At 41.1% G+C, this 23,308-nt stretch overlaps 3 protein-coding genes across 4 annotated transcripts; 2 read left to right on the forward strand and 1 right to left on the reverse strand.

The window, feature by feature from the left end:
• Nucleotides 1-775: 775 nt before the first annotated feature.
• LOC139931795 (charged multivesicular body protein 1b) lies at nt 776-5,048 on the forward strand. The gene is made up of 8 exons (XM_071925396.2): nt 776-955; nt 2,202-2,299; nt 2,417-2,563; nt 3,061-3,129; nt 3,291-3,398; nt 3,493-3,536; nt 3,775-3,847; nt 4,293-5,048. The coding sequence occupies exons 1-8, from the start codon at nt 940-942 to the stop codon at nt 4,335-4,337; spliced, it is 600 nt and encodes a 199-aa protein (XP_071781497.1). The 5' UTR covers nt 776-939; the 3' UTR covers nt 4,338-5,048.
• Nucleotides 5,049-9,473: 4,425 nt separating this feature from the next.
• On the forward strand, nt 9,474-13,705 carry rraga (Ras-related GTP binding A). Of its 2 annotated transcripts, XM_071925412.2 has the most exons (10): nt 9,474-9,587; nt 10,039-10,194; nt 10,297-10,396; nt 10,509-10,575; nt 10,692-10,914; nt 12,332-12,427; nt 12,513-12,635; nt 12,726-12,817; nt 12,919-13,034; nt 13,149-13,705. In XM_071925412.2, exons 2-10 carry the CDS (start codon nt 10,168-10,170, stop codon nt 13,250-13,252), a joined length of 948 nt encoding a protein of 315 aa, XP_071781513.1. In that variant the 5' UTR covers nt 9,474-9,587; nt 10,039-10,167; the 3' UTR covers nt 13,253-13,705. The 2 variants fall into 2 exon arrangements, with proteins under 2 accessions (XP_071781513.1, XP_078142983.1); XM_078286857.1 differs by lacking the exon at nt 9,474-9,587 and having other exon boundaries at nt 10,042-10,192; nt 10,294-10,396.
• A 2,825-nt stretch (nt 13,706-16,530) lies between these two features.
• cnga2b (cyclic nucleotide gated channel subunit alpha 2b) lies at nt 16,531-20,444 on the reverse strand. Its single transcript, XM_071925395.2, has 6 exons — nt 20,344-20,444; nt 20,015-20,125; nt 18,660-18,836; nt 18,360-18,467; nt 18,114-18,220; nt 16,531-18,005 (listed from the first exon to the last, which is right to left on the reverse strand). The coding sequence occupies exons 1-6, from the start codon at nt 20,442-20,444 to the stop codon at nt 16,531-16,533; spliced, it is 2,079 nt and encodes a 692-aa protein (XP_071781496.1).
• Between the last annotated feature and the right edge of the window lie 2,864 nt (nt 20,445-23,308).

Here is a 23,308-nt window from a genome sequence, read left to right on the forward strand (position 1 = left end):
CCAGAATAAACCACCACACAACAGCCGCACAGTTTTGATAACTCACCTGGTTTGGGGCCAAATTAAAATGGAAAGTAAGCCAGAGTAGCACACAAGAATAAAAACAGTGAGATATCCAACAGGTTTATCTCCGACCCCGTTGGAGAGGTTGGCTCCAACACAATGATGCTGAAGTTCCTCTCAGCTCAGGAGCATTGTTTCCATGGCAATCAGGCGTCACGAATTTACGGTAAATCACGACGCTCGATCACTCCAACTACGAAGTGACAACTAGCCAACTTTGAAACCAACGAGGTTGCGCAGGACCATCTAGATGTATCTTAATAGTTTCCAAAAGTTTGACTTTTATTGGCAGAGCACACCGATATATCAGGCTGATATAACTGTCTGGATTACCGGCATGCCTGTAGTGGCCTATCAGGGTATTCCGCTGCACTGCCGAGCTGTTGCGGGGTGAATATCATATCAGACGGAGTGAGTCATCCTCTCTCCCTGCCGTGATCCACAGCGTAAATCTAATCATCAATCAAGCGCTCCCACCGCCCACTCCCCGCCGATACAACACCCCATTCACCGTTATTTGACTATGAACGCCCCACCAAAAAAATAACAACTCGGTGAAACTACTAAAATACGACAGAAGTAGCATTTATAGTGTTAACGTTTAGTTTTTTCTCTGTTTGATTCACATTATGCAAGGAGGAGGGAGGGAGGGAGGGGTCGAGCTCCCTCGTGACGTCGAATTGGAATACCGCTACCACGTGACAATGACGTCGTTCATATTTTGGTAAAGGTACCAGGAAGTACGGAAGAAGGGGAAGGCGAAGACGAAAGGCTAAGTTTTGCTGTCAAGTTTTACTTTATTAAACACCTTCTTCACCGCGCTTCCTGTGCGGATTTGATCATCTAATTCTTGGATTCTTGAAGAGTCGCCGTAGTATGCCAAGTATGGAGAGTATCCTTTTGAAATGACGTGAGAAAACGGGACATAACGCTGTGGTGTAGCATAATGTGAGCCAAACAGTCACTGGAATGTAAAAAGGCCGAACAGCAAACTTAATGATAAGATATGGCGAGACTGGTGATTTCTATGTGTTGCAGACTTATAAAACTCATTGCGAAGTAACATGTTTGCCTACAAACTAAAATGGCTACTTTGTTGAACGTCTTAATCTATCAAATTACTTCTGGGCGTCGTGAAATGAGATACAACAGGCGCTGTAGTTGTTGAGATTTGTATTTGATATGGCTGGAAATTCCCTAAAAATGGAAGCTGACGGTGTACTGTTTACACATACTAGTCAAAGTGTCATTTCATAGTAGAGATAATAAGAGTATGTAGCCAGTGTATGTTATAAGCCTGTATTATTTCATTTAACCTGTTTTACCAGGTAGTCTTGCTATGACTGTCTCTTTTCAGACGGCAACATGAAAGTTTCAGACTAACAACATTCAACATAGATAGATAATAGAATCCAAAAATAGCCATTAAACAAGCGCAACTGTCTGTAATCGATTGACAGTAGGTTACCCAATATATTCCCTATTATGTGAGTCTCAGATTGCTAGTATTTGTTTTTAAATTGTAAATATGACACCAAGTACCACATATTTAATCACTAAAACCCTGTTTATGTAAGAAAGTGGGAACGTAATACACCTGTTTAGCATTCATTTTCTTACTCACCTCATTCAGTTTTGGCAAAAAAAGGAAATTCAACTAACAGCTGAAACCTAGCTGAGTGTGAACTTTATCATTGTAGATAAGAAATCCCAAAGGAAGAGCATATTGTTTAAGGTCAATTATTGGCATTCCAACTAAAAACGTTTTTTAAAATGGTAAGAAGTGACATTAATAAAGGTAATTTCTGAAGTATGTACAAGCACAGGACAGGACCTACAAATTAACTCAGAACATCTTTCTACAGTGCCAGAACAATTTGTGCACATCATCAAATAAGTTATTTATGCATCTTATGTGTTAATCTGGGTAACTTTCTGAAGCATTAAAGCATCAGCTCTTACTATTGATACAGACTGCTTGAAATTAATGTGGTTTGCGGAGCCACAAATGGATCAAATGGGAACCAGGGATTTAGAGGCTGTTTTTTCTATCTTTCTTCTTGCTAGGAAAGTCAAAGTGGTCAAAGCTGCTTGTTGCTTACGTCTGAACTTTGTTAGTCTTTAACCTCCCATCACAGAGAATCTCTTCAATTTAAAGTTTGCTGCCAAAGAACTTCAAAGAAACTCCAAAAAATGCGACAAAGAGGAAAAAGTAGAGAAGGCTAAAGTGAAGAAAGTAAGTTGTACTTCAGTACTCATCAATGTAGCACTTCATCAAAGCCCATTGACTGGTGCTGGCAGGTGTTGGTCCAGAACGGTTTATTGAACCGCTGCTTTGATGTTGCCTCCCCAGGCTATCCAGAAGGGGAATATGGAAGTGGCGAGGATCCACGCAGAAAATGCCATCCGACAGAAGAACCAGTCGGTCAACTTCCTGAGGATGAGCGCTCGTGTCGACGCCGTGGCAGCAAGGGTCCAGACTGCAGTTACAATGAACAAGGTGCTTTGAACACCCACACAACACATGCACTTTAACAGTATGATGTTTAGCCTAGATCAGTGGTTCTCAACGTGGGGTCCGGGGACCACCAGGGGTTTTTTGAAGGGGTTCCACGGGGTCTCCAGCAAATTGATGAAGTGTTAAACTTCAGCATTATTTAATTTACAAGAAGTTAACACAATTGAGAATGTAGAAGAATGACTATTTTGATCATGTTTTCACTGTTATTTCTCTACCTACAACACATAGTCCTGGAATTCTGGACAAAATCATATCTAACAATAAAAATATTCTCAGATTTGGGTCTGAGAGACAAAATCTCATCAAATGGGGGTCTGTGGCTCTAATATGGACTAAATTAGGGGTCCTTGATATGAAAAAGGTTGAGAATCACTGGCCTAGATAACCAGTTACAGCCTTAGGATATGCAATTCAGAACTGAGGAAGTTTGTTTGTTGTGGAGGAGCTTTACCATGTTAACCATTTTATATCCTCAGGTCACAAAATCTATGGCTGGAGTGGTGAAAGGCATGGATTCCACACTGAAGAGTATGAATCTGGAAAAGGTAGTGTTTGTGTTGCTCACACTGAATAGGCTCACTACCATGATCTCGTCACACATATATTTCATGTTTAGCAAAAATGAAAATTGTCTGCCACTGTTAGAGTTTATCACAAATTCCTTGGAGATCTAAACCGCAAAATGCAATGTCCCTATTTTCCTCAGATTTCAGCTCTAATGGACAAATTTGAGCATCAGTTTGAAACTCTGGATGTGCAGACGGCCCAGATGGAGGACACCATGAGCAGCACAACAACACTTACAACACCACAGGTACATGCGTCGCTGCTTTCCGCTTATTTTCTTTATTGTTTTCTGCTGAGACAAAGTCTGTTTTCACTGTCTGTCGGTCTAATGTGTGTTTCAGAATCAAGTGGAGTCACTGATGCATGAAATGGCTGATGAAGCAGGGTAATTCTTTATTTTCCTTCCCTGTGTTATGTATTCAAAAATGATAAGTCTAAGATCAGACAGATTATACAGTGTGCATATATATATATAGTACAGCCTCTAATTGTAGCACCAGTGGTGGTTATCACAAATAATTTGACTGTCATTTATTTAAAGATAAAGTTCATTATTCAGTATTTAGTAGTATCTGTAATATGAACTTGTAAGTTTTGAGTGTTTGTGTGTGCATCATTTGTAGGTTGGACCTGAACATGGAGCTCCCCCAGGGACAGACGGGATCAGTGGGCACCAGTGTCGCCTCTGCAGAACAGGTATGCAAGGAATTGACCTTTTAAGACATGGACTTGATTTACACTGCCGCCTGGATTCAGAAACCATTCACCAAACGTGGCACAGACAAAACCATAAAAGACTCCATAAAAACATTAGTATTGTTACTATTCCATAAATCAGTTTTTTGGTGGCAGTGTAAAGTGAGGCTTTATTAGACAGGGAGATAGACAAGGTGGGATTACAGCAGTTTGGAGCTGGAGGCAGCGTCTCATCAGTGTCCAAGTCTCTGCCAACAAAAAAGTTTGCATTTGTCAAGCGAGGAGTTTAAAAATGCATCATACATTTTGTAAACACGATTTTTTAAAAATGTAAATGATTAGTATTTAATTAAATGCAATCTCAAAATAATCACACAACTCAAAATATCCCTCATTCTTCTCTCTTCATCTTCATCTCAATCCCTGCTGTTGCTCTTGTCCAAAGGACGAACTGTCTCAAAGGCTCGCCAAACTCAGAGACCAAATGTAAAGGAAGACTGCAGCGGACTGGGACCATCCTGCAGAGCCTCCGCACTACCTGAAATGAATATTACTCCCAAACACCTCTTACTTTCATAATGCCTTTCCTCCTCTTTACATGTCATACCTGTCTGTCAAGGATCTACTGTATCATGGTCTTTCAGAGGCCGTGGCCCTCGTTGGTTTCGTGTTTGTTATGATCTCACCATGATTATTTAAGCCTTAGGATACCTGCCTGCCTATATACTAACAGACATGCTGGTTGGGGGACATGTATGCATTTCTTAAACGTGTATTTACCAATGAAGAGGAGCTAATGTAACTGGTGAATATGTGTAGTTAAGAACGCCATACATTTAAAAAAAAAAAAAAAAAAAAAAGGGGAGTGTGGAAGTTATTTCCCTATATTTATAGGCCAATTTCATATACTAATGATGTATAAACTTTGGTCAAAAATATCTTGGAATATATTTAGAATTTTATTTCATATACATATACATTTGTTTTCTTCTTGGTATCATGGTGTGAAAGACCTTTTCCCTCATTGGTGAATTGACCTCCTGTGTTGATTTGTGACATTTATTTGAAGAAGATATGGGATGATTAGCCTTTGTCTTTGGCTGGCCTTCGTCATCCTCTTCATCATTTTCATTGATTCTTTGGGAAGGGATCACAGTTTGGAAATTACATAAGTAAACAATAAAATTTTATAACACTTTTATCCCTTTGCCTTTTGATTTTCAATAAATTCCATCTGCAGTCAATTATAATTTTTGAAACCAAGCTACAAAAAAAAAATCTTTGCTATATAACATCCCGGAAATTGCGGTGTGTTTTTATTCTGATGTGTTATCAACATTGCATACTTATAAATGCATGATGAAACACCATCAAGAAAGACAGGAGCAGACAACCAAATGAATAAAAGTATAGCCTAATTGAGACTATAAGTACATATATATCATTCATAAACAATTTAGACAGTGCAAATAGTAACTATATTATGCATCATTTAAGCATACAGCCTTAAAATGGCTCATGACAATAATTTAGAATATTAGTATGGGTGAGGAAATTCAGTGTGGGGAATTTAGGACTACAGCTCAATCATAGAAATGGCAACAATAAGACAGTATTTGTGTGTGTAAAATGGTTCATCTTGCTTTGACAGGATTTTTTCTTTTTGTCTAAACAATGTTCAGTGTTAGGGAGACATCAGTGACGTTTTGCCTGATTATTACCATATATGGTCAATTTGGGGCCTATCTGCATGTTAATGAGCAGCTGTGCACGAGCATGATGGTGGTTTAGAAGGTGCGATATCTATCAAGGCAGATTACTTACAGATATGTGTGTATGCAAATTTTGCAAATTTTCTATAGTCAATCTATTACCCCTCTAGGGGAAGTTAGATTGCAGCCAGTTTTAAAACATAAACACAATAAAACATTGGACATATAAGACATAAGGAACCATATAATACACAGGTCACAGAACAAATAACGCATAAATATGAGATGGATGAAAGCGATGGAAATGGAGCAAAAACATGGCAGAAGCAAACAATGTGATCTGGGTGGAAGGTTACTTCATGTGCCTGTTCAGCAGATCAATGGCTGTGCAAACAAACGAGACTGAATGTCTTCGTCTTGTGAGACCGGGCTCTTTAACGGCGGCCTGAGGGTTCGAGTTGTTGTTGTCTCTTACTTGAAATTGCCTCTGCATTTGGTACAAAGCACAACTTCCTGTCAAGTACAGTACCCAAGAGCTTATAATGATCTAGAACCTCGACCTCCTCCCCCTTAATGACTGTCCAGATGGGAGTAGACACAGATTTTCTAAAATCAATGATCATTTCCTTGGTTTTTGTCACATTTAAATGCAGGGAAAGACTCACCGCACCAAGACACAAAGCCATCCACTACAGCTCCTCTAGGAGGCTTATGACTGAGACGTCTGCAAATTTTATTATGTCTGTTGGCATATTGGTTCAGCAGTTGTTGGTGCAAAAGATATAAAGAAGTGGGGAAAGGAGAAAACCAGTTAATGAGTAAAGCTTGTTTGAAAACACCCATTCAGCCTTACACACTGTCACCTATCTGCCAAAATGGCAATTATCCATCCAGTGATGTTAAATTCAAGGTTCAAATCAGAGAGAAGTTTCTCTGCAAGAAAGTACGTCTGTGTTGTATTAAATGCAGAAAGAAAAATCTATAAATAGAAGCCTGGCATGATTCATAGGACCTTCAAGGTGCCGATACAGATAATTCAATAAAGTAAGGGTGGCATCCTCCACTCCTCTGCCACTGCAAGGGATACAGCTGTCAACCTGCTGTATCTGTTCCTGTTTTATCATCCAATTTTATTATTCAAATGCCCTCATGATCAAAGAGGTTAGTGCAACTGGCCGAGAATCATTTAAAACGTAAGGATTTTTGCATTGGGCAACAACAGTGGAGTGTTTTCAGAAGATTGATATTTTCTGTGAAAGTGAAAGATATCTTTAGGCCTTTAAGCTCTCTTTCCACAACTGGTGTGCCAAAATAGCTTTGCAACCGTGTTAACTTCCATGTTAAATGCATGGCATGACATAGTCTTCTCCCTGATCTCATTTATTTGGATTGTAAAATCATGATTATCAAATCTCAAGAAAAACACAAAACATTTAATTTGCCAGCCAGCTGTTTATTAGAGTTAAAACCAGAGGATTCTCCCTTTGTTTGACTTTGTTTCATACCATTCCTGGCAGTTCTTAGGTTTTTAGATCTGAGTTCAGACTCGTCTCATCATATCTGTAAGAGAGAATTTTGAATCTTTTATATGCAACATTGATAAATGAGGGCCTATTGATAGAATCATCTATATCTACTTAGTCTAGACTGTATAATGGGTTTCCTTCTGCTATCTACTATCTGTTGGTATTCAGCATACTGTAGCTAGTAGTAAGTAGACTTTAAGAGTGTGTACATTTACCAATACATATATGCAAGTACAATATGTTAGGCCTGTGTTAGTGCAAAGGAAAGAAACACATTTATCAGATCTAAGTCATTCTGAGGTAAAACGGACTGGAAGATACCATGCAGCTGCAGTCTCTTCAGTCAGACACCAAACTTTCCACCCTGTCACATATTCCACATGAATGGGGCCTTGACTGTGTGAGGAGGATAATATGTTCAGACACACTAGCTGGGTCAGGCTGACGCGGAATCGATGACTAATTTGATTGGAACGTGTCTCAGAGCGGCCTGGAGAAATCGTCTCTTCACTCAGAAAACAATGATGATGACACTGGAAAGCTTCTGTTCTCCACCCAGTCACATATTCCTCATGTACTGTGAGGAGGCACGCACACACACACACACACACACACACACACACACAGACCATTATGTACTATCCACTGCAGGGTACAGAGGCACATGGCGGACAGACGAGGCTCTGCCAGACATCGTGTCTTGCTGCCTCAAGCCCAGGTGACAGACGCTCCCCAACTCCCTTACTACTGTCACTACTTATTACCATTCCATTTTTTTCTACCCAATGTCTGAACAAACCTGTCTCACAACACTTTCAGCCACAGAGATGTAAGAAAAGATGAAACTTTAGTGGGAAATTGGGTCGTTGCAGCTGCAAATCGTAATAGGATACAACCAAGAAAATAATAAACAGAAAAATAGAATACAAACAAGAATAGGCTATATCAAATGGGGGTTATGGAAACAACTGTATGTGGAAAAGTATGACATTACAGCATTATTAGGCTGTGCAAACATAACTTACTGAGACAAAGAAAGAATGAATGCAGAATGTATGAAGATATACTTCGAAATATGAATTATGCAGCATAAAATAGGTGGAAACATACAAAATACCTACATGCAAAATATAACAATGTAGGCCCACCAATGCCCATGGTTTTATTTCATGGGTCTATTTCTATTGACTGTAATTTACAATAATGGCCTATTGGTCAAACAGTACACTTACCTCTTCAGATGCACGTATGCCACACTACTCAGACATACAGATATACAGTGTATATACCTTTAAATATAAATATGTACAGCATTATGTGTACTGATCATACACTGCACTGACACCACCAAGACTAAAGTGATTAAACAATATATCACTCTCCCTGAGCGTTGCAGGCTAACACCAAAGAGCAACGTGATGACTGTGCTTATACCAAACTACCTGCAGAGGGCAGCAGTGGCCTTAGTTGCGTCTAGCTCGGGTAGATATGGTAGATATTCAAGAAGAAGAACAAGAAGAAAAGGCAAAAGAAGATGAAAGCTATGAGGCTGCAGTCCCCACCTAGCGCCCTGCGGTAGGAGCTGTGGCTTTCACAGTTTCTGCCACTTGACAAACTTCCATAAGGATTTGATTATCTCTGATGCAGATGTCTGTGTGCTCGACCTGAGTCTTTATATTTACCCAACACAGAGGGAAAGTGTGTTTTTCATCTCATCCCTGTAACAACAACAGGGCTATGCTTGCTTTATTCCACAAGGATATTGTTTCTATTCCATACAGTATGTTATGACTTACTGGAATTAGTTTATTAGTGACACAAGCTGGAAGAAGAGTGTTGATGTCTAACAAATATTTAGGAGGTCAAACTCCTGCCTTACAACTCATTCATAAATATTATCGTGCTAACCACAACTGTAGCAGCCTACCTTTTGTGATGTCCACCCAGAGACAGTATTGCATTTATGTTGGAATCGCTCACGTTAAGACATTCTGTTATTTACCTTACCTTACTTTACCTTAACTTTAATAAGTTTATCGTATTTTGGGAAAATTGTTTTTGGTGTCTGTGAGAGCAGAAACAAGCAGAAACGACTGCTTTGGGTTTATTTATTTTAAATCAGTTTTATTACTTGAACGGCTAAAATTAATATTCTTAAATATTCTTAGTTTATGGATTAAAAAAACACATTCCTAATATTTTATTAGGATGTTGAACAAAACTAACTGTACTCTTCCAAGAAAGCTGAGAAACTGATGTCTGTGCTTTTCTGGTAATTTCTGGTAATTAAGTAATGTACTGCTTTGTATGCATGTATACTTGTATTTTTGTATGTTCCTGTAATGCTGTTTTAAATGTTAATAATGATAATACAACAACAACAATAACAGAAGAAGAAAAAGAAGATGATCTCTGGCTCCGTCTGAGTTTAGTCATGTGACTGAAAGCGTAAACAGGAAGCAGCTGATCTGGACTTGACTGCCTGCTTCTCACCAAGACCAAGTAATGTATAACATATTTCTTCAAAAATATCAAAACTATCGTCTCAAAGTACGTAAATCTAAGTAACCGTTCTTCCCTGCCAGGGAAAGTAGAGTCTGAACTCGTCAAATTTATCCTGACTCGCCGTCTAGCTTGGCTGAGCTACCTGACACTCATCTGGGCTGCCTGTCATGCTAGCTAGCATTAGCTTAGCTCTTTATCCGGAACTAAAAAAAAGGTTAGAATAGAAGGTTAGAAAAGTTAGTAAGCTCTTATATCGTCTGCTTTGTTTAATGAACCCCACATTGGGTAAACATGTTTAATTTTCGCGTTATTCAAGTATTTTAACTCGTCGTGTGGCGTTACATTTATTATCCGCCTCTTGTACGGTGGTTTAAAGAAAGCAATAACAACGTTAGCTCCCCTGTGTCCAACTGACACCTAAGTGAAAATTGTTTCATTTGCTCCGCAGCTGCCACAGCCAGAGAGTATCTGAAGGAGGGGAGCTGGAGACCTGCTGGAGACACACAGAGAAGTCATTTGACCCGATCATTTGACCTGCAATTCACAGGAAGACTCAGCACTGTGTCCACTGAAGGGGATGTCAAGCACAGCCATGAAAAAAAAGGTGAAGCCGAGGCTAATAGTAGGCATTGTGCTGTATTGCGAGGCTAGAAGATTGGTTTCTCAGTAGTTGAAGTAGTCTAATATGCTGCATTTTGTCTCCAAGGTGTTATTGATGGGCAAAAGCGGGTCTGGAAAGACCAGTATGAGATCAATCATCTTTGCCAATTACATAGCTCGAGACACACGTCGCCTTGGAGCCACAAGTAAGTATGCTAGGCCTTAATAAAAGATGCCACATCAAGGTTGAATCCATGATCTCAGGGGTATTTATTTTTCTCATCTACAATAACAACTCTCATCCTCTGTGAAATGTAGTTGATGTGGAACACTCCCATGTGCGATTTCTTGGCAATCTGGTTCTGAACCTGTGGGACTGTGGAGGGTAAACTATATTTTTTTATTATTTGCCACCTTCTGACCAACTTCAACAAATTGATCGCTTGATCAGAATCTGATTAACTCTGTGAAACACTGCTCTGTGTGTTCTTTACCCATCAGACAGGACACGTTCATGGAGAACTACTTCACCAGTCAGAGGGACAACATTTTCAGAAACGTAGAGGTGCTTATTTATGTGTTTGATGTTGAGAGCCGTGAGCTGGAGAAAGACATGCATTACTACCAGTCCTGTCTGGAGGCCATCCTGCAGAACTCCCCCGATGCAAAAGTCTTCTGCCTCGTGCACAAAATGGATCTGGTACAGGAAGACCAGAGAGACCTGGTAAGCCTTAGTTGATGTTTTGTAAATAAACAGTAAAGTTCTCTCACTAATTCGCACACACATGCACATCTACACACAATTTGACAGAACAGCGCTGCTACCGCTGTTCTTCAGTGCACATGCAGCTCTTAGTGGTAAAAGCAACATGTGTAATTGAAGTCATTTGAGCCGGAAACTGATCATGTGCTAGATTGCCACCAGCATTAGAATAAAGTGATGTTTTCTTCATCATACCTTAGTGTAACTTTTGTTTTTGAAGACTTACAAAATTCACCCTTCAGCAGTACATACCTTGGTTTTAGGGTCACAACAGTTTTTTTTGGTAAAGCAGCGGAAAAAATACCACTGTTAAATCTAAATTTGCCTTTTTGTTTATTTGTTTTCTTTCATATAGTCATATTAAGTAAACTTTTTTGCAACTGCTATTTCAAGTAGAGGGGGGGTCATCGAACATTTTTCGAAAAGTTATTGATACAACACTTAGAACTTTAAACTTATTAGAACCTAGGTAACGGTTGTATAATCTGAGCAATAAAAAAAAAAAAAAAGGGATATTGTCTATATTTATCAAGGTGCCCTCTTGAGCATGCAAGTTGAATTCCAGTTAGTTTAACTATTCTGGTGAAGAAGGCCATATCAAAATTCACATAGCAGTTTTCCAAGAAAGACGACACCCATTCATTACCCGTGGCAGGCAGGGAGCAGAGAGGGGCAGAGACTGGTGAATGTTACTTGCTGCTATCTTCTGCTAAAAAGAAAAAAGATGGCAGGTCAGAACCAGAAATAATCACTCTGTGTCTAAATGTTGATGAGAAAACAGCCAACTAATCAGGAAATGAAATGCCTTTAACACAATTTCCTTGTGCTTAAACACAGAAATACTTGCTCTTTGTAAATAAATGCCTACATAAATTTGTAAAAACATATATATATTTTTTGTTTTGATAAATTAATATTTTCCAGATTACAGTTTATACATGATAGTTACTCCATGGAAATGTATCATGTCTCTTTTGGCAAAAATTCAGCATTAAAAATAGCAAGCTAGACTACTGGCAGTTAATTTACTAGCTACCAAACTGTCAAAACTGCTAAGTGGCTTGCAGCTTTCAGAATTATTTTGAGATGTATATAAAACAGTAATTTGAAACAGTCAATAACAAGTCTGACAATTTCCTAAATTGTAGGTTGACCACTATACTTAGAGAAGTCTTTATGTAAAGTGTCTACTGAAAGGAATGGGATTGCACTGGACAGGATGTGTGATGTTGGTGGTGAATATTGAACACACATCAGCAGGACTCTATCAATAGCTTATTGATAGAGTCCTGTTGATGTGAGAGTGCGGGAAAAGACCAAAAATGAATATTGTTGTAATACCTGTATCCATGTGACTTATTGGCTTCTGTCTTCACAGATCTTTAAGGAGCGTGAAGAAGACTTGAGGAGACTGTCTCGACCGTTGGCTTGCACATGCTTCAGGACATCAATCTGGGACGAGACCCTGTACAAGGTTGTGAATCTGACTGGCCGCATGTCCAAATGTATGCTAATAAAGTTGATGGTGTTAAAAAATACATTGTTTTCTGTCTTCTTAGGCATGGTCCAGCATTGTATACCAGCTAATCCCAAACGTACAGCAGCTGGAGACAAACCTGAGAAATTTTGCACAAATCATAGAGGCAGATGAAGTTCTTCTGTTCGAGAGAGCCACTTTCCTGGTAAGAGCAGACACTTTCTCCGGCTTGCGTCCGGGCTGAAAATCTGGAAATGAATGTCATTTTTTACATGTGTGTGTGTGTTTGTCGTAGGTGATCTCCCACTATCAGTGCAAAGAGCAGCGTGACGCTCACCGATTTGAGAAGATCAGCAACATTATCAAACAGTTCAAGCTCAGTTGTAGGTGAGGTTGCCCTCTAAATCATTCCCTTCACTGAAGCTTTTCCCCCTCGTCGCTTGCTGCATTTCCAGGGCGTTTTCTGACTTTCACTTGTTTTACTGCAGTAAACTTGCAGCGTCCTTCCAGAGTATGGAAGTGAGGAACTCCAACTTTGCGGCCTTCATTGACGTCTTCACCTCCAACACATACGTCATGGTGATCATGTCGGACCCCTCCATTCGTAAGTTGTGAAGAGAACGGTTTCATTGCATGGAATGTACATTTGTTTGTTTGCAAGAGGAATAGTGACAACTGAAAAAACAACAACATAATAATACATTTCTCTATTTTCTAGCATCTGCAGCCACTCTCATCAATATCCGTAATGCTAGGAAACACTTTGAGAAGTTGGAGCGGGTGGATGGACCCAAGCACAGTCTGCACATGCGAATGCGTTAGCCAGTGCATTTGCCCCAGTGGATACACTCAGCCAATCAGTCCACAGACCGCAGACGACATGCTGTGGTCCAGCTCTGATGCATATGAGCAGCCCTGCACTGTTTCCCCTTTATGTTCACATTCAATCACAGTTATTATTACTGGAAAATCATATTTTCTTCAGTCTAATTTCTACAGTGATCATATGTACCTTGAACAGTGATGCTATTCTCTTGAAATACTTGTCCTAACTTTACATATTAAAGAAAAATGAATACTTGTGTTTACTATTAAGGGGGCTACCGTTGCTGTCACACTTTGTCGTAGATCCGTTCACTCCATACAGTGAATCCCAGAGATATGGCGATCTTATCCCCGATAAATGAAAAAGGCAGCGTATATAATTTGATCTACAAATGCAGATTGTATGCTATGTTGCTTTGAAAGTATGCAAAATATAGTTATATTTGGAAATATGTGTGAACTGTCTTTTTATGTTTTTATTTTTTGACAATTGCAATACATTCGCTCACTAATCAACTTTTACAAGCTGTCACATTTATATATATTTATCATACCAAGGCTGCATATATGAACTGACAACATAGTGCATATTTGTAACTTACTCTAAAATCTGTATACAGCCTTCTCAGAGAAAGTTTATATTAGATTTCTCATGCCTGTTTGACATGGTGTTTCCCATGAGGCTATGAGCGAAGACGTTGACGCTCTTGCAGCAGTTGCCCTGTACAGATGGCATCTGGTGGTTAAAGTCTGATGCTAGAGGGGGTTGGAGCTGCAGGGGAGGCAGGACTGCACAGAGCACCTGTTGTCAAGCAGATTGCGCGGGGTCGACAGCAGTGTCTGGACAGATGGAGCAGCGTGTTACAACCGCAGCACAGTCAATTCATCTGAGGGAATTCAGCCTAACTAGCATTAACTTTAATGCACGTGGTGGACAGAAAGCTAAAAGTTTCAATAAACTTAGTTATGTTAGTATCTGAATCACCACTTGACAGTATATCATTCTGATGTGCTGCTTAGCTCTGACTCAGCTCTGTCCAGCCTGTATTTTCAACCAATTTTGAATTCTGGAGAGTGCTTGCAGAGCAAATTCAAACTAGATTTGAGTGACCCATCTAGAGCTCAGTGGGCCGATGCTGCCTCATGATGGGACTATCACTAACCCTCACTGGGACAGTAATGCTGGCTGAGAAGCCCTGGCCAGCACTGCCCACTAAATCCCATTTAACTGATGGTCAGTGGCTGCTGGCAGGCGCTTTGCACTCAGCATACGGCCTCCACATCATAAACCACATCTCTCACTTGTCTTATCTGATCCAACACTTGAAAATTATGCAATTTAATTGGCGAAGCGGGCATAACTCAACTCTTAATTTCCAACTGTGGGCCATATCACGTGGGATTAACCGTGTTACACCCACACTGGGCCAGTGCTATGCTACTTGCTGGGAATTGTATGTGTGTGAGATCACCAAGGGGTGAATTTCTGCAGGCTTTGCTTCAGCTCCAAAGTATATAGGCTACACCCACTGCTGCTATTGGTTGGAATGTTTTTGTTTTCCTCTTTCAATTTTACAGAGGTTATTTGATTTTTTTATTTAACAATATTGATTTAACATTTGTAGCCTACATGAAAGTGATAGGATTTCATTCTTAATCCGTGTCCTTGAATAGGCTTCTCTTCATTCTAGCAGATTTACTTCTAAAAGGTATTGAGCCCAACTAACCAGACTACATTTTTGTGTCATCCTTGGATGGTGGATGTCATAATGCGTTGGCTATAGACTCATATGAAAGCATTTCTTCAAAATTAATGGTGGAGGTTATAAATGACAAAACTGAAAATTGATTTCAAAATTAATCTCATATTTAGGTTATGAGTGAGTTGTTTGTGTGTTTGTTGACAACATTTGATATTTAAACCATTTACCACCTGTGACACAACAAGAGAAACACCAGCCTAGTGCAGGTGGTTGGAGCTTTGTCCATATCATTGTATGGTACTTCATTACACCTATTGAAGCCCCTCCATGCTGCAGGGGTTATGTACTCATTACCACCTGCTTCTTTATTAGAGCCAGCGCTGCTGCAGAAGCATTGTTCCAGTAGCGCTTATAGACACTGCTCATGCGGTTGAGTTGCATCCAGGAATGCAGAGGCTGAATGACTGGAAAATCCCCAGTCCCTCGGTTCAGTGATTAATTATTCGTAAATGGGATTAACTAAATGCAAATTGAGACAACGCCCTTTGCTCATTTTAATATAAGGCTGATGAAGTAAAATTTACAGCAAGTGAAAGTGTCTCGCAATTGAAGCCCCACTGAGGCTTTCAAAGTTCACCATGGGAACTGACTTTAACTGCAAAATAGACCTGAAATTGCTGTATCAGGGCTTAGTTCGTCAAAAACTGGAATACAGTATTAGTGCCTTCCTTCTGGGTGACAAAATCGCAAAATAATTTTCAATGCAAGAACCCTCTTTGAATTAAGTAGGAGAGGAACTATGAAAGGTTGGTCATGACAATCATAGTTTATGTGACCGTAAGAGATCATAGCTTCTTTAATTTGCCTAATTCAGTTCTAACCTGGAAGATAAGGACACTGGAAAATAACGTGTGTGTGTGTGTGTGTGTGTGTGTGTGTGTGTGTGTGTGTGAACTCCAGCAAATCACCTTCTATACCACCTCTCCCAGGACTTCTTTCCCATGAGGAGCCGCAAGAGACGAGGTGTTTTGCGCTAAAACACAATATGCCATCAAGAGAACTGATTCCTTCAACTGATGCAACCTAAGCACAAGATGTTAACAGGTATGAGAACGCAAGGTAAGGTACTGACCAAAAGACTAAAACTAAAAGCAATTTTTAATGGTCTTTAGTATAGGCAGTTTAGGCAGACATTATAGTTTCACTTCCAGATTTTTAATGCACTTTCATTTTTCTCAGCTCAGTAAATGTGTTTTCTGTGCCAAGCTTAAGTTTTAGTTTACACCCAGTAACTTCAAAACTCTCAACACACATTCACCTTACACTGGATTTGGCATACATCAGAACTCAAAGACTGAGCCTAACAGCTTGTAGTTTGTCCAGTATTGTTTTCACGTTCAGTGACATGAAGACATGTCTTTACTCTTAAAGCTTAAATGTGTGCAGCATTCTCATGATGGAAGTGAAAAAGGCTCTCATCGTGCAGGCATGTCTACTCTCACTGAGTTTGAGTTGAGTACAGGTATTCGAAGAGATATGGATCTAAATTCTCCTCATTGATACAGTTATTGTTTAAACTTTGGGCTTAGTGTGCACATTATTTCCACATGGAGACCCCTCTGTATTGGCAACAGGCACGGAGTCTGTCTCAACGACCGCCTCTGCATCTGTGTCCATGTCATCATCTGCCAAGGCGCCACAGCATGTGCGATTCAGCTGCCGCTCCAGCAGAGTGACGCGCTGCTTCAACCGCTGCTGAGTGGCCGTGTATTCGCTGAGTAGACGGGCAAAGCGAGTCTGCAGGGTGTCCAGAGAGGACTCTAGCCTCTCCACCTTCTCCTCTGTGTCCTCTTTACCCAGCCCCCCGCTCTCTGCGTTCTCGTCCAGGAGACCCTCCTTCATCAGGATCTCCCGGCCCCTCTCCTCCAGCACCTTCTTAGCATCTGGGTACTCGGTTACTGCCTCCATCAGGTCATCCTTAGACAGGCAGAAGAGATCGGAGTAACCGATGCTGCGGATGTTGGCTGTCCGACGGTTTCCCATTTTACTGCCCTTTATATTTAGAATGCTGATTTCCCCGAAGCAGCTGCCCGCAGTGAGGAGGGCGTATTGTGTAACGCCATCGTCAGCCACCACACCCAGCCTCCCCTCTTTAATGATGTACATTTCCTTTCCTATATCTCCTTTCCGGCAGATGTAGTCCCCCGGACTGTAGACCTGCGGGCGGAGCTTTAGCACTAGCTCCACCAATAGTCCTGCCTCACAGTCTTGAAAGATGCGAACTTTTTTCAGGGTCTCCAGGTGCACGTTGATAGCAATCTCAGCCCGCAATTTGTTAGGCAAGTTCTTCAGCACCTCCTGCTCATCCACTGCTTTCTTGTTAGTCCAGAGGTAGTCAAACCATTTAATGACACGGGACTCCAGCTCTTTGCTGACTCTGCGGAAGTGCATGTAGTGTTTGATGGCATCAATGCGCGCTTGAAACTCTGCGCGTGTAGCATTCATGTTGGCAATCATAGAGCCCACGTTTCCCACAATTGTGGCAAAGATCAGCACCCCAACAAGAAAGTCAAAGACTACAAAGAGGTACTCCTCATCCCGCACCGGTGCAGGCATCTCTCCAATAGTGGTGAGAGTAAGGGTGGACCAGTACAGACAGTAGACATAACCCCGAGTCAAGGAGCCGTACTCGGGGTTGGAGATGTTAGGGTACACCCACGTGTCAGAGCCAAATCCCAAAGACTTAGATATAGCAAAGTAGATGCAGGCGTTCCAGTGAATGATGACCAGAATGTAGAGCACCAAGTTGCAGATGCGGAAGATGTTGGGGTAGTTGGTGCGCGTCTCGGTGCGGTCAAAGAACTCAAACATGCGCGGGAAGCGCAGCAGACGGTTGAACCGGAGCTGTGGCGTGTGGATGCCTGTGGTGATGTAAGCCAGATCCGTGGGGAGGATGGACAGGACGTCCAGCTTGAACTGGAATGTACGGATGTAGCTGTCTCTCAGCTTGGCATGGTCCTTCACCAGCAAACCTTGTTCCAGGAACCCTACGATAAATAAAGCACAATCAATTGAACAGGTTATGTCTCATCTCTACTCACTGTTGTGCAATACGACTCCGTTGTGTCTTGAGGCTAAATGTTGAAATAGGCTACCTGTGCGAAGTCGGACACAAGTGTCCATTATGTAGACGAGGTCAGAGAGATAGTCCAGCACCAGCCAGCAGATATAATTCCCCACCTGTAACTTGTCAAAGCATGCCCTATGGATAAAATAGAAAAATATTTCACACTGAGTAAGGGCATCCAACTCCCATCTAACTAGTAGACAGCATATCCATTCAGTACACTCATAACCCAACTCTGCAAGGCCCAAACAGGTGATGACTGTGGTATTATTACCTAGCAACAACAAGGATCCAGTTGTAGAGGACAGCTGTGGCGATAACAAACAGCCAGCGGTAGTATGCGTCATCAGATGGGGACACCACAAACACTTCCCACTTTTTCCTAAAACCATGAAGCGATTACAAATGATACACCGACACATAACTGTGGCTTATGTTTGTGTGAACTTCAAAACAACGTTCCTTGTGCTTTGTGTTGTTAGTATTATTAAACATTTCTGCTAAGATATATGGCTTAATGGTGCAGTATCACTCAAAGTGTATAGTAATGGTGCAGGGTGGCAGGCAGGCATACTTCAAGATCCCTTTGGCATTGTTGCCATTGGCATCTGTTTGTGTGTTGCTGATGCGACTGGGGGCAATTCTTAGCTCAGGCCCACGAAAACGCTCCAGGAAAGAGTCGGGCCGCTCCTCCTCCTCTAATAGGCTCCTGTGTGCCCACTCCCTCAGTGTCACCACCAGGCTCACCAGTCTGAGACACACAGAAACAAAGAGCATGTCCCTTTCACACAAGCAATCTTTTCCGTACCTGTTACACATCTTTTAAATGTAAGCATCATGTGTGAACGAGAGCTGGAGTCAAAACTCTGGCAGCGACCTCGTAACATTTCTGTATCAACATATTTGAGAACAAGGCCATAACATTAACAGAAAAAACATGCGTCTTAACAGTGCTGCATATAGCATTTTAACTCAATAACTCATTGCCACATTAATTTTGAGACATTCATATAATAACTGTAAACAACTGAGACTATTGCTGAGCAGACTGGCAGGCTCTACCAGCCTCTACACTGCATTTTACATTGTGTGCCACCAGGCCAGATTTCACAGGAATTCTGCTATATTGCTTTGTGGCACAAAAGGAGATGCTTACACCAATGGCAGATGGTGTGAAAGTGAAATAGAAAACGTTTGACTGAAAAAGCAACAGTGTATTTGAGACAGTGAGCAGTGGGGTCCATGAGAAACACTAGCAATAACAATACCATTGGCGTGAGATAGAGGCTACCAGTTGTCTTGACCATGGGCTAATGTTTATGGTAATTATACCAAGACATCACAATTAATTTGACAATGATATATTGATGTTTAAAAATGTTACATGTAGCACATTAAGCAGTTAATGTATTGAGTTATTTGGCAAAATGTCCTCAAAGCGGACCAATGCCAAAATAAGTGAGCTTCTCAGCTTCCAGGAATTAGAAGACATTTGTCAACAAAAAGACTGCCTTCTCTGCAAAAATATACATCTTAAAGAGTCATTTAATCTAGCACTGAGTCTTAAAATCTTAAAATCCTCCTTAAAACAAGTGAAATGTTGCCAATAACTATTGTGAGCTTTAATCCAATGTGAGAATATGTTTTTCTGTTTGTGCAGTAGGTCTACTTCTATCCAGCATGTAACCTTACAAACACTGGACTGGAGCACTTTTCATATCTATTTTAAGTTCTACCTGTCTGTCTGTGGGAACAGTCATTGGCTGTTTGAACAAACCAGACCATCTTTGGCAAAAGAAATAACCCAGCAGTGTTACATGTTCCATGTGTGAAATGGGCTAGAGATTGATGTCAGTTAGGACAGTTTTATGAACTGTGAGCTTTGGGAACAATATTAGCTTCCCACAGTTGGATTGTCAATGTTTTTACCTTGAGAGAGCTCCTCTTCTTCGAAAAGAATTTCTGGAATTGCCTCCTTGAGGATCAAGAGCAGCTACTCTCTGTAGCTCTGAGGATGTGTCATCACATACTGATGGCACCCTGAGGGGAGAGAAAAACCATCTGAAACACGTGTGAGCTTTCATTTTTATGGTTAGTGACTAAATCCGCTTTACCATGACACCATGTTACATTACAGCAGAGCCACATGAGTTGTGTGTATCAAACAGACCTTTGAGAGCTTCATACGTGCAAAGAGGAGTAGAAACTAAACATGTGATATAACTGGTAAGATTTCTTGTCGTTTCTTCATGGCCCACCTGCTAAGAATACTCTCGGCTCTCTCTATCTCCTCCTCTAACGTGGTCTTCACTGAGAGCCTGTGGGGGGACAGGTCTCTCTCGGCCGCCTGGCCCGTCATCTTCAAATCTGAGGTGTGGACAAGACACTTATGTTACAGCACTCCTTTACAGCCATCTACATCATGTGATTGCATACATTTTCAACTGTCTTTTCTTGCAGTGACATTGTCGCAGGAGAGGAGAGAGGGTGACTAGAAAGTGCGGCGTCTCAGTGTTTATGGAGTGTGTATGACAGATTATAGTCAGGGGACGGGGGACGACTGGGACTGTCTGCCACAGTCCCTCATCCGGCCTACCACACCGCAAGCGGTTGCTGTGGCGACTGAAACAAGTCAGTGTGTGCTAGAAGAGGAATTCGATGTAACACTGTCAGATACAGATGTCGCGTTGTCTGACATGGAAGTTTGATGTTTTGATAAAAAGCGATGAGTGTATGGTGAGTGTAGGAGGGAGAAAAACATAATGTGTCCAATCTGTTCCAACCACAACATGCAGCTTTACATCCCATTTGCTGGAAATGAGGGGAGTGACACCAGTGAGAGGGGAATCTGACTCTCAGAAGCGCAGACAAATGATGAGGTGTTTAGACGACTGTTACCAATGTGTGACTAATTGGTAGATCATTAAGGAAAACACACACAGTCAGCCTGCAGCACTACGCTCAGTGAGCCAATCAGCGCCGCTCCCCCAGGAGCCTCATCACTTAGGAAACCAGGGCACCGACTAAAGCAAAGCGTGTCATGTGCAGTATGTCTCATGACTGTGAGTTGGCTGCTGAGTTAAACACGCTTTTACACTGTTGATTCACCCCCAAGTCATCAAACTGCAAGGAGACAGACCAAAGGATTTATTACAATAAGTATGGATTAAAGGCAGTTCAAAAATGTGAATGTTTTTTTTGCATTATTACACCTCAGTACCAAAGTGACAATTTTTCCCTATACTAGCATATCAATGATAATGAATTGACTTATTGAATACATTAAAAGGATGAGCTGCTCTTTGTTTTTACTAGATGTTACCCTAACAATTACTGCTGTGAATGACAAGTGAAATGTAAATAAAAATGGTGTTATGAACATTCTTTAATTAATATAATTGTATTACATACAACTTTACAACAAAAAGGTAATTGTGACTATAATTTATATTAAACATATTTTTCATCTTAATTGCAGCTTAATAATGCAAGAAAATAGGGAGCAAGTTATGACCTATATAACTATGTATACCACTGCTATCAGCTCTGCCTTTGAAATATTCAATTATGGAAAACGTCAGTAAGTTTATCACTGAACAGGTTCAGAGGGATTCATGCACAGCCTTGTTCCTACCTTGATTTTCCTCCAGTTACTCCAATAAAATCCTTATGGTGATTTCACATAGATAGACCCAGAGCTCTTTCCCAGCCAATCCATTGTCAGTGTCCATTGCAGATATTACAGAGCAAAAATCAGGCTGCATTCAGCGCTCCTAAAACAATCACTTGTCCTGTTCTTGGTTAATGTGCAACATTTGTCTGTGAGCCGCCTCTTGAAATGTTCTATCTTCCCCTCAAGAGCGTGAGCGCAGCTTGCCCACCTGTGTCAATAGATCCTCCGATGGACTGAGCGCAGGAGGTTGGGTAGGATGGGAGGAAAGGTGCAACAGCACATAAAGGGCGGGGAAACGTTTGAGTGGTAAGAGACCAGATATCAGGTTAGATGCTGTGGAGTCCTCTGGGAAAAACTCTTGGTAGCACCTTTCTTCCGCATGTCTCCTACACTGGAGAGTAGTGACAAAGCAAGTCGACTAGTCAACAAGTCATCTTTACTGTGTGACTATCCAGCCCTCTTCCATCCTGTGTGAGGCAAATCAACTCATCTATGTAAATGTAAATCCTCTTTCAGACACCACACAGGAAGAGAGCTGGATGCAAATGAAGCTTGAAAAGCCCAGATGATGGAGGCCACAAGAGACGGGCGCTCGCCTCCCATCTCCTGCTCGTCCTCCCGCTCTCTGACGGAGCATGGCACGCTCAACTTTAGTCAAATGCCTGGTAAGGGAATGGAGACTTGCTGAGAAACCCTTGAGGGAGTGTAGCACCGAGGAGCTTTTACATCTGGTTGAGATTCAGGCCAGTGAACAGTAAAGTACAAGCTGCCACCAGTATTCCCTGCTGCATCACCTGCACTTCACCAGAACTTTGCCAGTTAATGGACTGGAGAGAAAATCCCATCTATTGTGAGGTGAGTGGGGCCAACAGTACACAGCCTACAGACAGCAGCTCAAATGTCCTGGGACACATGCAAAATAAATCTCTAATAATTGTGGAAAACAAAAATATGTTAAGAAGTTAAAACTGAGCCTGAAACCGCTTCTCAGTAATAAAAAACTATGCAGTTAATTGCTGTCAACTGTCACCATTAAAAACAATAAGCATAATGATTAGCTTTATGCTTTCATTTGCTCCAATCTGTGAATTAATGAGCTCAATTCTCCATGCAAACTATTTAAGAGTAGAATTTAAAGTTATGCATCAAAAAGCAGCAGGGAGAGGATACAACAATAATAAAAGTTTTTATGAAGTGCTTTTCAGAGCACATACAGTGTTTTACAGAGAAGAGAGGAAATGAGCATAAAAGCATGAGGGCAATAACAGCAGTAAAAAACTGAGATAAGAGAAGAGAAAAAAGTGGCAGAAGCAATAACAGAGAAGGAAGATAATGAGGTAAAAGCTCGCTCATAAAAGTGATTTTAAAAGTTACTGCCTGCTGTCCTGATCTCCTCTGGCAGGTCGTTCCAGTGTCTAGAGGCCATGATGGAGAAGACGTTTAGATGACCAGAAGATTGAAAATGAGATGAGAAGGAGTTCTGATGTGGACTGAAGAAGGAGGACGTCTTCCTCTAGATTGCCATAGCTTAAAAAAACTGGCACTGGCAT

The sequence above is a fragment of the Centroberyx gerrardi genome, chromosome 11 (genome assembly GCF_048128805.1).
Source record: "Centroberyx gerrardi isolate f3 chromosome 11, fCenGer3.hap1.cur.20231027, whole genome shotgun sequence".
NCBI lineage: Eukaryota > Metazoa > Chordata > Actinopteri > Beryciformes > Berycidae > Centroberyx > Centroberyx gerrardi.